This window comes from Microcaecilia unicolor, chromosome 1, assembly GCF_901765095.1.
Source record: "Microcaecilia unicolor chromosome 1, aMicUni1.1, whole genome shotgun sequence".
In the NCBI taxonomy this organism is placed as follows: Eukaryota; Metazoa; Chordata; class Amphibia; order Gymnophiona; family Siphonopidae; genus Microcaecilia; species Microcaecilia unicolor.
This window is the reverse complement of record NC_044031.1, coordinates 136,557,523-136,574,173: the sequence shown is the minus strand read 5'-3', so window position 1 is coordinate 136,574,173 and position 16,651 is coordinate 136,557,523. Positions and strand designations below refer to the sequence as shown.

Genomic DNA, 16,651 nt, shown 5'->3' with positions numbered 1-16,651 from the left:
GATGTCATGAGTTATAGGGTTATTAATGTAGTAATTAGATTGTAAATAGTTCCATGAGGTTGTTTGATAATCCGATTGATTGTAGGAGTCTTAGAGAGCTCAGTGATTATGCTGCCATCTCAGTCGGTGCTCCACAGCACCCCTTATAAACCCACTTTTAGTTCCTTTTCACTCAATGGGTCACAATTATTATGTGACCTCATTATATGTTAAATTTCATTAGCTTCCAGTTGAGTTTAGGCCATCATTCAAGGTGCTAACCATGGTGCATCGGGCAGGAATGTAACTTGCTGCCATGATGATTCAGGGATCTTCCCGACCTTTACCTACAGTTTTGGCGTACTTCTTTATGCCCATTAGCTTGGGCTTTTACTGGGCGGGAAACTTTACTGGACTGGTTTCAACAGTCTCTTTTCCTGGTTTAACAGTGCTCGTAACTCCAAAAACAACAACATTTTTAATCCACACAGCAAGGAATTTGTAATCCAGAAGGCATTCAGAATTTTTGTAATCCACAGGCAAAATTCAATTTTGAAATCCTTTAGCACCATTGTCTCTTTATTTTCCTCCCAAACATTCCACATTGGGTGCAACTTAACTTTTTCTCCTCCTAGTTCCCTGCCCCCCTTGTCACTCTTCAAAACTATGGCACTGTCTCTCTGCATTTTATTTCCAAATTACACCCCTTGGGCTAGGCTTCCTCCCACCCAGAGACCTCCCAGTAACTCCCCCCCCCCCCCCCCCCCCACAGTGTCTCTCTACAGGGACTTACTCTTCTCATTAATCCCAGCCTAACAGGGGATTACATGTGCATATAGAATACCACACAACTGTTAAAATGCCAGTATCAATATGGGTCCACCTCTTGTCCATGTCCAAGAGAAAAATAATGAGAGATGCTGTCTGTGGGTACGGATCCAGCATCTCCCTCATCTCGAAACATCCCCATTTAAGGCAATTTAACCTCAATCGTGTTTTCTATAGGTGATGTTATTATTCAAAAGGCATGCACTGACTTTGTAGGCAGGTATTTTTCAGGGGGTACTCGGGGCTACTAGCACCTTTTCCATTACCTGCTAAAAGTGACCCATGTTCCCCACATATTAATGAAACAGCCCAGGCTCTGCACAGCAGTTCTGCCTTTCACAGATTCCATGGCTGGTTACAGGGGGCCTACTTATTGTGGAGTGGGTCCTTCTGTGATCACACCAACCCTGAAGGGTGGTCTGGTATTTCAGAACTGGCACCTTTTTTGGTAGAAAAAAATGCACTGCTTTGCCATTTTAATATTTAACATGCAGCAAAATTTAATACAGCCTATCTATGTTGAATAGTTACTTCAGTGCTACCCTATCAACTTTATAGAATTTATTTTATTTTGATTTTTGGAATTAAAAGATTTGACTTACCTCTCCAAACCAACTCTTTAGCACAGGACACAGATTCCTCTGATGCACAAAGGTGCAAGGGTGCATGACCACTCAAAGTAAAGCAGTTCAGTTTAGCTCCATGGTCAAGAAGGATCTTGATGCATTCCACATTTGCAACTTCACAGGCTACATGCAGTGGTGTCTTCCCATTGGGTCTACAGTTAATGGTGGCTTGGTGCTCAAGCAGAACCAACAGACACTCTATATGTCCTAGCATAACTGATATATGCAATCCAGTTGCCCAAGAGCATTTTAATTTATAACTAGGTAGCCAGTAACCTGTAAATACAGAGTTGAAAAAAATTAACTTGCATTTCATCTCTCATATTTTCACATCACATGTAAAGTTTATTTAATATACTGCAAATACATCTTATCTAAGTGGTTTACAAGAAAGTATCAATGAAACAGGGATGAAAGGAGAAGGAAAACATACATATGGGAGCCTGGGTTCCATTTAGATAAATAAAGTCAAAGAAATTACAAATTGGGGAGCAGTGAGAAAGAGATAGATTAACAGTATCCTAAGACACAAAAGGCAGGAAGAGAGGGCAAAGAATAAACAAATACATTAGAGAACATTGCTGCCTAGGGCCACAATAGCAGGCAGTTAAAGTACTTATTTCTTAGTACCAATCATTGTTTTGCTAAGCACATGAATAATATCAAGACTTTAGAATCATTCTACCTCAGAGGGAAATGTTTTGATGAGGAAATGAGCTTTTAAGATTAGAGATAGCCAGCCACATAAACTTGGATAGTCAATGCCCCTCCTTGTCTCCTGTCCCCACCTTTTTGAACCAATACCTTCTTCCCCAGCAGTGAGCTTACTCTATCCTTTGTGTCTCTTGTCTGATCGTTCATACCACTCCCACCATCTGCTTGTTAGTTTTTATTTGTTGTAAACTGCTTAGCTGCCAGTATTGGCACTATTTTGTAGTATATCAAGTGCTGGAAATAAAATAAAGTGATAACTCTGAATGGAGCACTAGTGGAATTGAGTTTCAAAGGGTAGCAACCAACAAAAAGCAGGTGGTCCTAGCAAGACCTGAGTGAATTGGAAGATGTGTTGGTATAACCAGTAGATGCTGCTGGGATGAACGTAGAGTGTGAGCTGGCGAATATGAGAGAAGGGATCAGAACAGAAATTGAGGTACACCAGAGTGAAAGATCTGATTGATTAAAATTACAATCTTAAAGAGGGATGTGATCATGAATGGGAAGCCAGAGCACACATTTCATTCACATTTCAACTTTATTTGATATACAGCATATAAAGATATCTAAGTAGTTTACAATATAAATATAATAAATGGGGGAGGAAGATTCACAATTGGGCTCATTTTCGAAAGAGAAGGATGCCCATTTTTTGACATATATTGAAAGATGGAAGTCCTTCTCATAGGGTTGTCCAAATCGGTATAATTGAAAGCCAATTTTGGACATCCCCAACTGCTTTCTGTCGCTGGGATGGCCAAAGTTCAAGGGGGCGTATCGGAGGCGTAGGGAAAGCGGGACATGGGCATGCCTAACACTAGGATGTCCTTGACCCATAATCAAAAGAAACAAGGACAACTTTACCTGGTCATGTTTTTCTTACAACCAAGGCACAAAGGTGCCCAAAATGACCAGATGACCACCGGAGAGAATCGGGGATGACCTCCCCTTACTCCCCCAGTGGTCACTAACCCCCTTCCACCCTCAAAAAACATCTTTAAAAATATTGATTGCCAGCCTCAGATGTCATACTCAGGTCCATCACAGCAGTATGCAGGTACCTGGAGCAGTTTTAGTGGGTGCAGTGCACTTCAGGCAGGCCCATCCCCCCCACCTGTTACGTTTGTGGAGGAAACAGTGAGCCCTCCAAAACCCACCAGAAACCCACTGTATCCACACCTTCACCTGTAAGGGCTATAGTAGTGGTGTACAGTTGTGGGTAGTGGGTGTTGGGGGGCTCAGCACAAAAGGTAAGGGAGCTATGTTCCTGGGAACAATTTATGAAGTCCACTGCAGTTCCCCCTAGGTTGCCTGGTTGGTGTCCTGGCATGTCAGGTGGACCAGTGTACTACAAATGCTGGCTCCTTCCAAGACCAAATGGCTTGCATTTGGTCATTTCTGAGATGGACATCCTTGGTTTCGATTATCACCGAAAATCAGAAACGACCAAGTCTAGGGACGACCATCTCTAAAGACGACCAAGTTTCTGTATTTGAGCATCCCTGACCATATTATCAAAACAAAAGATGGACGTGCATCATGTTTCGATAATACAGGTTTCCCCGCCCCTGGATGGGGATGTTTTGCGAGGACGTCCAAATCGAAACGAGGACATCTGTTTTGATTATGCCCCTCCACGTAGCCTAGGTTACAACTGGAGTAATAATTTATATTTAAAAAGTTATACCATAAAGGGAAAAGATAAGTGCGCTGCATGCTACACATAAAGCTTATGTTGATGATTCTCAATATGTTTATATAGTTATAGATTAAATCAATAAAAACAATTTTCAAAAGGGTTTTTATGGTCAATGATAGATTGGGGTCTAGTGGATATGACTCTAGTTGAGCTCTAATTGAGCACTCTACAGACTGGTCCGTAGGGTGCTGTATTACCACGGACTTCTGAGACCTTTTCCCTTTCTTTTCTTTTTCTTTGTAAGATCGTTGAGTGGGTTATTTGGTATCGGTTTTAACATCCACTTTGGTTGGAGATTGGATCATATTGTATGTGGATTGTGAATCAATTTTGTTGACAGTGATACCATAAAGTACAACAGGACAGAAGGATGTGTAGGAAATATAGACATTGCACAACTGTAAATGTAAAATAGAGGTGACAGCTGCTGCAAAAAAGGGATGATTCTATCCCAAAGGATTGCCTATACAAAAAATCTAATCTAGTGATATCAATAGTGAAAGCTTGGTTTTCAGAAGAGGTGTGATGCTGTCATGAATTAACTTAACCACAGTATTTTGGATTAATTGGAGGCATTAAATTTGGCTTTGAAGCAAACCATGAAGAACAGAGTTGCAGTAATCAAGATGAAGGATTACAAGAGAATTAATAATCAAAGGCAACCTGCATCGATAAATGAACAAGAACAAATGTGTCTTTTTTTAAATATAGATTTCTGAACTAAGGAGAAGATATGGTCCAAGCAAGTAAGGTGATGATCAATTATTACCCCCAGAATTTTTGTTGTATCTCTCAAGAGAATTTGTACTCCCTGGATAGTGAGAGGGCATGGCAAAGCAGATGGGCCTACCAGTGAAAAAGTACCATCACAGTCTTGGAAATATTTAACTTTATCTCACTGACTCAAAGCCAATCCACAATCATATGTAATCGATTTGATATTTCAGTAACAACCCATGGCAAACAGGAATCAAGGGGAAACAACAATTGAGCATCATCTGCATAGATGTTGAATGCAATCCCTAGTAACATAGTAAGTGTCAGCTGATAAAGATCTGCACAGTCCATCCAGTCTGCCCATCAGGGTGGCAAGAGTTGAAAGTGTCACTCTGCACAGATTCCACTTCTTCATGAACAAATACTGGTATATTCTATTTCTGTTTCTCCCTGCAAATTTTGGGGTACAGACCGTAGAAGTTTGCCTGGCAGTGGTCCTGCTTCCCAACTACTGAAGTTGCCATCAAAGCCCATTCCAGCCTCAATCCTGATCTGTTTTTGCCATTTACGGGACCCAAACCATAGAAGTCTGCCTGTCATTGGTCTTATTTCCCAACCTCTGGAGCTGTCGTCAAAGTTCACTCCAATTAAGAGGTCATAAGTTTTCTTTTAATTGGATTCCATCCTTTTTCTATATAGTGTTCCTCTGTGTTTATCCCACATATTCTTGAATTCTATCACCGTTTCTGTCTTCATAACCTCTTGAAGGAGGGTATTCCAGGTATCTACCACTCTTTCTGTTAAAAATTATTTCGTGACATTGCTTCTAAATCTCCCATGTTGCAACCTCAACTCTTGAGTTCTAGTTCTACCATTTCTCCATCTGAAAAAGACTAGTTTGCATCTTAATAAGAGTTAGTCTGCAGCACATCTCCTCTGTGAACTGAAACTGCCTATGTTGTATTTTGCTGTATGACCCCCTTCAAGCTACTGTGATGCTATCAAGATTTTAACAGTATAAATGTATAAACAGCATCACTACTCAACATGTCAAATTACTCCCAGATTCTCTCTTGCATGGAGAGAGAGCTGGCTGAGAACAGACTCCCAGTTTGAAAGGCAAAACTCTTGTCTAACACACCTGAAATGTAAGTCATTTTCCCCTTGATTGATCATTGCATTAAAGAAGATTTTGGTTCAACAGTTCAGAGTCTTCTCATAGTGGTGTTCTATACTCTGGTTTAAGCTGCATGCCAATCACCAAGTGAGAGGGCAGAATACTCAAGCAGAGGAATGCCAGTTTTCCTAGAAGCAGCAGGTCCCATTAGTTTTATATCAAATCCCACCAATATAGTAAGTAGGAAAGCTGGACCCTGGTGTTCAGTTATGCCCTGGATCCTTCCCTCATGTGGCAGCAAAGCTGGACATTATGGAGGCAATTCTATACATGGGTGCCCCAGTGCCATGCGGTATCAAACTATTCTATAAAGGCAACTGGACACCCAGATTCTATTATAGAATACTAGCTTAACCCAGCATCAGAACACCTAACATTTAGGTACCTGCAGTTACATCAGCCATAGAACTGGTGCAACTGCAGGTGCCTGTAAGTTGTGTACATATGTGGCAATCCCGCTTGTGCCCCCTCCCCCATGCTCTGTATATATGAATAACCCCTTTTATCTATGTGCAATACCACTTGCAGGTGCCTTCCAGAATAGCACTTAGCTGTTTTGCTGCTACTTACTTGCGTAAGTTGAAGTTATGTGTACACTTACGCAAGTAAGTAGTGCTGGTATTCTCTTCATTCATGTGTGCAAGAGGCACTTAAATGCGTGTGCCCAGTTACAGAAATAGGGGGTGTAAGTCATAACGGCAAATGTTTACTGAATCTAAGAACCAGTCCAGAAACTTAGAAACCGGTGGCTGAAACCTCTTTCATTTCTTTTCCACCCCCATATCCAAAGCAGTCCACAGTGAAATTTGAGTGGAGGAGGCCCTGAAGAGATCAGCATCTCTCTCTCTCTCTCTCTCTCTGACTCCTCTGCAGCCTTTCTTTTGGCTCCTGCCACCTAGTCCCCTCACTATCCTGACTGCAGTTATAGAAGAAATTCATTTCCTACTTCCCTAGTATGATTTGGTTCTCTTAAAGTCTGAGCTGTACATTGAAGGAAGTTCAGATTGGTTTCGCAATTTCATATCTTGCGGCTCAAAGTTTCAGAGAGCTGAATCGCAGTGGGAAGTAGGAAATGTTTTGATTTTCTGTAGGAATACAAGAAACCAAAGCAAACATTCACGGGCAAGGAATCCCAGATTGAAGTAACCTGGTCGTGGGATTTGTCAAGCCCTATGCTAGAGCACCTGGAAAACTGTGTTCTGGTTTCAGCATATTGCCTAGAGTCCATTCTTCATTGTTTCTTTCATGCTGATCTATTATGGGTAAATGCAATGTCGGTGTGTTTATTTATATGTTCTGTTTTCTGTTTGGGTGTATTTATTTGCTGCCTCACAACTTTCTTTTCTGAGACCCCAGTTACTACACTTAACACAGAACTTCTGATACTGCAACTGTCTTCTAATATGCAAACCCGGTTCTACAAACCATAAATGAACATGTTAATACATGTTATTTGCAGTATGCTAAAGGCATGAATGACTAGTAATACACAAGCATTACAGTAGAAAATGCCCATACCTCATTATCAACTTGCTGAAATAAACACACAACCATTCTGTTTACCTTCACACTCCTATTACCACATCTTGAAACACACTGACTTCCCATCAGCACTGGAACTGTTTAACATACCCAATCACCCAATTTTAGAAGTCGTATTTTTGGATGTCTGAAAACTGGTATTGGCATCCAAATTCTGATTTTATAAAACTAGGATATGGTGGACATCTACATAAGTACATAAGTGTTGCCATACAGGGACAGACCAAGGAGCCCAGCATCCTGTTTCCAACAGTAGTCAATCCAGGTTAAAAGTACCTGGCAAGATCCCAAAATAGTACAATACATTTTATGCTAGAAATAAACAGTGGATTTTCCCCAAGTCCATCTTAATAATGGCTTTGGAATTTTCTTTTAGGAAGCTATCCAAACCTTTTTAAAACCCTGCTAAGCTAACTGTTTTACCACATTCTCTGGCAACGAATTGTAGAGTTTAATTACACTTTGAGTGAAGACACATTTTCTCCAATTTGTTTTAAATTTACTAATTTTTAGCCTCTATGCGTGCCCCCTAGTTCTAGTATTTTTTGGAAAGAGTAAACAAGCGATTCACGTCTACCCATTCCACTCCACTCATTTTATAGACCTCTATTATATCTCCCCTCAGCCATCTTTTCTCAAATCCAAAGAGCCCTAGCCACTTTAGCCTTTCCTCATAAGGAAGTCGTCCCATCCCCTTTATCATCTTTGTCACCCTTCTATGTACCTTTTCTAATTCCACTATATCTTTTTTTAGATGCGGTGACCAGAATTGCACACAGTATTTTAGGTGTGGTCACACCATGGAGTGATATAAAGGCATTATAACAGCAGACATTACAAGTCACATACATTTGGCGTGTGACCCACACATTTGTGCCCTCCTCACATGCATTCTGGCTCCCGGCTCCCTGCTTCAAAATCAGCACACTTCCCACACCAGTCTTGCATCATTTTTTTTTACCTACCTCCATCCCCACTGCCTTCCTGTGGGTCTGGTATTGCCCTCCCCCCCCCCCCCCCCACCCAGGCCATACAAACAGGTGGTGTTCACCAGCACTGCAGGCAGTGATTATAACAGGCTCTCTCTGGTCCCAGAGTCCTTCCTTCTATTGCAACTTCCTTTACCACATGGGCAGAACAGTGGCAGAGGGAAAGCCTCAGGGTGGCAAGAGTTTGTATGGCCTGGGGGAGGGGGCAGAAGGAGGTAGGAAGGCACGCTGGAACCACACAAGGGAATGGGGGTATAGAGGAAGGAGATAAGGAGAGCTGCTTGACCTGCAGGAGGGAATGGGGAGGAGGAGAAGGGAGAAGCTGCAGATGGATAGAAGGGAATGGGGGAACAGAATATACATGGAAGGGAAGGGAAATGCTGCATATGGATGGAAGAGAAATGAAAGGAGAGAAATGCAAATGGATGGAAGAGAAGGGGGAAATGACATTTGTTGGAGCCTCATGGGGGGGGGGCAGAAAGGAAGGGATATACTGTCCATGGGGGGAGGAGAGGACAAGAGGGACAGGAGACCCTTTGGGAGAGGGAGAGGGAGTACAGAAAAGAAGAAAAAATAAGAGGAGAAGCTGAACATCAGGAGAGGTAGGGACATAGCAATGCGATGCTGGACATGGGGGGGGATTTGGACACACAGGGGTGCTGCTGGACAGAGGGGGGATAATGACTGGGCAAGAGTAGACACGGAAAGGGGAAATGCTTAATATGGCAGGATGATAGGGGTAGGAACAGGGACACAGAGACACAGACTAGAGTTGAATGATGGACATGGACAGAAAAGAAATGCCAAATGGACAAGGAGACCCTGAGTTAAGAGAAAACGGAGCTTAACTATTCTTTGGGTGAAAAAATGTTTCCTCATACTTGTGTTAAAAGCATTTCCATGTAATTTTATTGAGTGTCCCCTGGTCATTGTACTTTTTTAAAGACTGAAAAATCGATTCACTTTTACCCATTCTACACCACTCAGGATCTTGCAGACTTCAATCACATCCCCCCTCAGCTGTCTCTTTTCCAAGCTGAAGAGCCCTAACCTCTTACGTTTTTCCAAATATGAGAGGAGTTCCTTCCCCTTAATCATTTTGGTCGCTCCTCTTTGAACCTTTTTTTTTTTTTTTAGATAACGTCAACCAGAATTGAACACAATACTCAAGAGGAATAAGAGTGGGAAAAGATAAGACAATTAATAAATGAAATGAAAATGATGCTTCAGTGTTGGACCAATGTTGATGGGGAAACAGTGGAACAAATAGGGAGAAACAAGAGAAAAGAAGTGAAAAAGATATGAACTCGTGGAGAGGAATTCAAGCTGGGGGGAACAATTTGATTGAAGACAATACAAAAATGAAGTGAAAACCCAGGGATTGGTGTGTGCTCAGTATGGCAGGAGAAGGCAAGACTGAAGAGGAGAGAGAAAAGAACTGGGATCTGCAAGAATAGCTCTGATAGGCTTGAACAGAGCTGTGTGGCAGCAGCTAAGAGCCATAAGGAGTAAATGTCTTCTTGGGACAGATATTTACTGAAAGGCACATGCACTACTAGCTGGAAGGAGAACAAAGTTCACACTGATAAATTAACCTCCGAGTATGTGCTTAGCCATAAAAGGACCTACAATTTAGTTTGATGTGTTGTGATTATAACATTTTTGTGGCCTGCTTCAGATCAAACTTGCGTTTAAGGGAGGCTGTATCAAAGTACAAGATAATGTAGCATAACATAACCACTCTTCTAATCTGCCATTTCTCATTTTATTATTGTGTGCATCTCATTGTGCCTTTCTGTAACTCTGCACATTTGCACCATGCAGCTTCACCGACAATGCTTCCTATGATACGCAATAATACAATATCACAACTGGCTCATGAGTTAAAAAATGGAGCCCTAAGGGTCAAACAGACCTGATGCACTTTAAAAGAAAAGCAGTTATAAGTACCTTGTTTGTAAGATGCCAAGACCAGGTTCTGATCCTCCATCTCAAACACAGTGTCGACGTCTAGTTTCTTCTCAACCAGAAACTCTTGAAGTTTCTCAAAGTCATTTGATTTCAAAGCTTGAAGACAGGCTTCTTTCATTAATATTTCATCAGCTGTCCGTGTAGAGTGTCTGGTCTCCTCCATACTGGAGCTCTCTGCCCTCCTTCCACACCAATGTTATGTTTTAACAGTGTGTATTTAATGGGGAGCTCCTCTGAACTGCTGGTATATAAAGTGGGAAAAGCAGAGACACTCTGGAATTCCTGTAAACTGCAAGGTAATCATATCACCCAGTCATGCTTGCTGAGCTGGTCTATTTATACACAATCATCCAACGTTTGCAGTGCAAGTCTTGGCTGTGACTATCTTTACTTCTGATGAAGTGCAAATATAGCCCATATTTTGTGACCCTTTATACAATCCACAAACATGCTTGCAAGCTTAAATGTATTTGTCATGAAACACCTAGCCACTCTCCTGGGTTACCCCACGGCTACTTAGAGGGTCGATCCCCAGCACAGCTCAGGTTCATCTGCACCTGCTGAAATCCAGGCGGAGTGGCACAGATAAGGTAGGTAATATCTGCAGCAGTCAGCCAGGTTTCAACCAGGCAAAGAAGATACTGGTATAAAACAGCACTAAGACATAAGTACATAAGTATTGCCACACTGGGACAGGCCAAAGGTCCATCAAGCCCAGCATCCTGTTTTCAACAGTGGCCAATCCAGGTCACAAATATCTGGAAAGATCCCGAAAAAGTTCAATACATTTTATGCTGCTTATCCCAGAAATAAGCAGTGGATTTTCCCCAAGTCAATTTAATAATGGTCCATGGACTTTTCCTTTAGGAAGCCGTCCAGACCTTTTTAAAACCCCGCTAAGCTAACCGCCTTTACCACATTCTCTGACAACGAATTCCAGAGTTTAATTACATATTGAGTGAATATCTTGGGCTAGTTTAGCCGATGATCAGTGTTTTAAAAAACGGTGATCGCCGCCGGATGAATATCAAGGGGACTGTGTTCTTGTTACACCCATATGTACACATTTAAACTTAATCAAATGTCTATCTGTGACCCTTTGATTTTATTTTTTTCTAGATCGCATAGTTCCTTGCTGTGCTTGGTCTCTGTGAATGGGCTTCTTATACTCTTTAGTGAATTCCCTTTCTACATGTAACCCCTGTCTTAGGACAGACCTCATAATCCTCTCACAGTGAAACAGGGCAACTTTTAATATTACTACTACTATATTAGGGCTGTTTCTCCATTCTTTACTGGGTCTCCTGGAATCCTCTGATGTGGATTCTCCTATGTCGGGGCAATCCTGTAATGTTTTAATTTATGTATTTTCTGAGTCACATTCATGGGCGTTATTAAGCCTTTCCCTGAGTTTCTTGGCAAGGGATAAAGAGAACCTCCCACCCTGGTACAATTCCTCCATTTCATACCTGGGATCCTTTGTTTTCTCATCCAGATTCTCTTCAGGTGTCTTCTGACCTCCTTCCTCAGCATGAGTGCACCTTTTGGCTGCCTCTCTGAATGTCTCTTCTTGATTAACTTCTTTATTTATTTTTCTTTAGGTTAAATCTTTTTTATTAATATTATCCAAATGTCAGGATGTACAATAATAAAGAAAAAAAATCGCCTAGTAGCACGTAAGCAAGAACTAAATAAGCAACATTCCTATTCAATATGATCACACATATCTATATGATCACATTGGCTATAACTGAATACTGCCAAATTATTTCTGTTCCTACTTATTTCACTGGTTATGTTTTGATCTTGTTTTGTTTCTAGTAGGATAAAAGATATGCTTTTGTCCAGGCCAGCTGTTTGATTTTACTGTGATCTGGTCACTCTTTGGTGACATTTTTTGTTTGATGCTTCCCAGCTGATCACTTTTCCACAAAGTCTGTGTCTTCTTTTATATTAAGGTAAAAATTTGAACCTGTTCAATTTACCGTTTATGTTGATTTGGTCTTTTGATATACCACCCTTTTAACTAGCAATCAGAGTGGTTTACAATCTAGATATAGGGGTAGTTTAGATACCTCATTTGAAATCTCTTCCCTTATTCTCCATTGATGAGACATTTTCTGTTTGGAATAGAACCTTAATGGAGTCATTTGGTTTAATTGCCCCAGAAAAAATTGTTTATATTAAGGGTCATTTTAAACATGTCCTTGGAAAACTGCCCCATTGAAAGCATTACATTGAGAGCTGTGTAAAATGTCAGAGCAAACTTGGAGCACAACATCTGATCCTGAGGAAAAACATCCACAAAGTGGCATAAATCTGCATTTTGACGTTTTTCTCACAAAAAAAAAGTCCAAATTGGTATTTTCAAAACCAATTTTTAGATGTTTTTCTATGAAGTCCATCAAAAATGCGTTCAAATCACAAGGTGGCATGTCAGGGGCGTGTTAAGGGCGAGATCTGGGCTTTCCTAACACTTGGACATTTTTCTCCCATAATAAAACAAAACAAAAACATCCAGGGCTATAAGTTGGATGTTTTGGTCTAGACCTGTTTTTATAATGAATAATGCACAAAAAGGTGCCATAAATGACCACTAGCCATCTCCTACCCCAAAAAATGTTATTATAAACATTACTTACCAGCCTCTATGCCAGCCTCAGATATTATGCTCAGGTCCATTAGAGCAGTATACAGGTCCCTGGAGTAGTTTAGTGGTGGGTGCAGTGCATTGCATACTGGTGGGCCGAAGCCCATACCTCCCCCTACCTGTTACACTTGTGGTGGAAACTGTGAGCCCTCCCCACTACTCACACATAGGTGCCCGTTCACCCTTTAGGGCTATTGTGGTGGTGTACAGTTGGGGGTAGTAGGTTATGGGTGGGTTTTGGGGGGCTCAACAGACAAGATATGGGAGCAACAGTAAGATGTGTACGTGGGAGCATTTCTTTGAAATCCACTGCAGTGCCCCTTAGGGTGCCCCACTGCTCTCCTGGGATGTTTGTGTGGCCAGTCTACTAAGAATGCTGGCTCCTCCTTCATCCCAATGGCTTGATTTTGTGTGTTTTCACTTGGACATTTTTTTTCTTTTCAAAAATGGACCAAAAAGATAAATGCACAGAGCACAAAAGCATCTAGGAAATAGCAATTAAAAAAAAAAAAAAGAAATTTTTCTGCTTTGAAAATGGCTATATTCCCCAATTGAATTATGGATGTTTTTAGAAAAATGTCCAAAATTGGACTTAGATGACATACCTGAATGTAACTCACCTTGAGCTACTACTGAAAAAGGTGTGAGCAAAATCCAAATGAATAAATAAATATCGAAAATGCCCTTCCACAACTCCTATAAATTACATTTAGCTGACCACATAAATGTTTGTAAGTTTGTCAAAAATGCATAGTATCAAGAGATCTATGGAGTATTAAGTAGACCTAGAGAATTGTATTCTACAGTCTGTTTTTGAGCCTCTTAAGAAGGATGAAGTGAAAGTAAGTCCTGAAGATTATGCTAATTTTTTGAATGCTAGAATGGAGTTCTTTGAAAGACAATTCATGGGGCCTCACAATTGTCCGAGGAACTTGCTTCTTCAGATGCTGAGAATTGGTGGTCAGTTTTTTGCCTGCTGCTGAAAGTGATGGGGATTTTGAAATCTTTGCCTCCAACTAAATCTGTTCATGATCCCTTTTCAACAGGGATTTTGAGATAGGTGATTTTATAACATTCCCTCTTACTCCCTTAGAGAATCTTTCCTTTGTTTTGGGCAATTGCTTATAATTTTGAAAACAGCTACTATGAGGCCTTTGTTTAAAAAAAGTTTTTTTTTAGATCTAACAGTATATTTTATTTATTAGGATTTATTAACTGCCTTTATGAAGAGATTCACCCAAGGTGGTGTATAGTAGGTACAGTTTAACATCAAACTTACAATTTTGTTAACAGCATAACAATGGTAAAATGAACACGTATAAGCATGAATACAATAAGGGCCCCGTTTACTAAGCCACATTATAGGCGCATTAGCATTTTTAATGCACGTTAACTATGTACGCGCGTTAACAGTGTACACGCCTACAATATCCCTATAGGCGCCTACACGAGTAGTGCGCGCGCTAATTTTAGGTGCATTAAAAATGCTAATGTGCCTTAGTAAACAGGGCCCTAAATGAGGTAAACTTGGAAACAGCAATCTGAAACCTAATAATAGGACCACCATGAAACAGGATCAATAAGAATATATACACTTAATAGCATTGAAAGTCAAATAACAGAGATATAATATGATGTAAGCATGATAGTGATGGAATATCTAATAAGCACACAATTAGAACATTCAAATAACATTGCTACGGGGAGGGGGGCAGAACCAAGATGGCGGCATAGCAGGATGCGTCGAGAGGCAGCTCTGGGGTCCCGTTTGGTGCTAAATTTCTTCCGCGACAATGCCCCACACAAAATGAAAGGGGACTATGAGGTTAGCTCCCCCACCTACCTCGACTTCCTCCCCGTTCCACACGGGGCTCGAGCGCTTTTTTCGCCGCTTTCCCAAGGAAATAGAGACACGGATCCCACTGCGCGGCCCTCGGGAGAGGCGGAGACCATGCTGGGAGAGGAGGTGTCTCTCTCACCACCGGCGATGCTGAAGCCTCCGTGCCCGGCATCATCAACAAATCTGGTTGGGAAGCAGCAGCCTACCAGAAGTGTTTCAGCTGCTGCTCCCAGTGAGGGTCAAGAAACGTTGAGAAAGACACCGAGAGCAGAGGCAGGAGCCCCAGGAAAAGAACCGGAGGTAAATCTTGAAATGATTTGGAAGAAGTTGAATGAAATGGACACCACTTTACATCAGACATCAGGTGAAATTAGAGCCTTTAATAGTAAATTTCAAGAACTTAATTCTAAAGTGGATTTAATTAAAGAAGAAACTGCTGAAAAAATTCAAAGTGTTCAAAAGAATATTGACTCTTTACAGGAATTCAAATTATCTGTGATTAAAGACAATGTTGACATTCGGAAAAAGATGGAACAGATCGAGAACTTTAATAAAAGATTAAATTTATGTTAGTTAAATTTCCCTAACCTCCCTGGGATTACTCCTTATGATATGTTTAAAAGATATGTGAATGAAGTTTTACAAATTCCTTTGGAAGCTATTCCGCCTGTAAACAAATTATATTATATTCCTGTTCCTAAGGGAGAGAAAGGGAAAAAACAAGAACTTCAAGATGTCAATCTGGATTTAAATAACATTTCAACAATATTGGAACAGACATTGGATGAAAATACTGAAAGATCCACTTTAATTGTGTCATTCATTTTTGAACAGGACTTGAATAATATAATGAAACTTTATTTTAAGAATTTAAAAACCTGTTTTGGTGGAATTAAGGTTCAGATTTTCCCTGACGTAGCAAAATCTACCCAACAAAGAAGGAAAGCCTTCCTTGCATTAAAATCAAAAACATCTGATATAGGAGAGACTTTCTTCTTAGCATTTCCATGTAAATGCATTGTTAAATTGGGTCAGATTAAATATACCTTTTATTCACCTGAACATCTAAAATCATTTCTTGATTCAAGGCAGCAGTAATGATATAAGTATAACGTAGAAATGTTAAGCCACTATCTTTTTTTTTAAATCCTATTTTTGTTAATAATTATCTGTTTTAATCCTCTCTAAATTCCACTGACCCAACTCTCAGTTTAATGTGGTCTAAGGAAGCAAAAATTTTATGTTATAGGAATTTGATAGAATACGATTTGTATATCTGTATAATTGTACGGTATTTCCTTAAATGTTGCTTAATTTCCTCTTATGAATCATGGCTGTATTTCAAATAACAAGTATCTTCTTGTTGTAATGTTTAAAATTAATAAACAAATTTAACGCAAATAACATTGCTATGATGCTAATGGTTTTCAACAATACAGATTACCATATAGCTGAGGGGCCAAATGCAGATATATAGATGGGGACAAGATGCATGATACAGAGTCAGTTGGGATAAATAAATGGGTGGCTAACCTAAAGGCAAGTTCTTTGTACAGTTAATCAATATATAAAGAACTGGTCTAAGTTACCGTGTGTGTAGCAAGCTAGTCCATCAAATTATAGGCCTATTTCAAATTTGCCTATTTCAAAAATTATCAAAAAGGTTGTTTTAAATCAGCTGGTTGATTTTGTGGATAAGAGAAAGTGCTTGAATGATTTTCAGTTCAGTTTTCGGAAGGCTCATAATACTGAGACATTTTTCTTGTCTACAGTGGATGACAAGGCAAGAGATGAATAGGGATTTGAAGTATTGTTTTTTATTTTGCTTTGTATGTTACTTCAGCTTTTGATACAGTTAATTACTCTATTTTGCTTAAGCGTATTTTTAATTTGGGGATTAGAGATATTTTTTTGAACTG

At 40.3% G+C, this 16,651-nt stretch overlaps 1 protein-coding gene across 1 annotated transcript in view; it reads right to left on the bottom strand.

The window, feature by feature from the left end:
- The window catches only part of ASB4 (ankyrin repeat and SOCS box containing 4), a 47,236-nt gene extending 36,743 nt beyond the window's left edge, over positions 1-10,493 (bottom strand). The window contains exons 1-2 of the mRNA XM_030200726.1: positions 10,222-10,493; positions 1,410-1,709 (exon numbers count right to left, since the gene is read on the bottom strand). Of these exons, the coding sequence (XP_030056586.1) occupies positions 1,410-1,709; positions 10,222-10,405 (484 nt within the window). The 5' untranslated portion in view covers positions 10,406-10,493. The remainder of the gene's footprint in view (positions 1-1,409; positions 1,710-10,221) is intronic.
- Between the last annotated feature and the right edge of the window lie 6,158 nt (positions 10,494-16,651).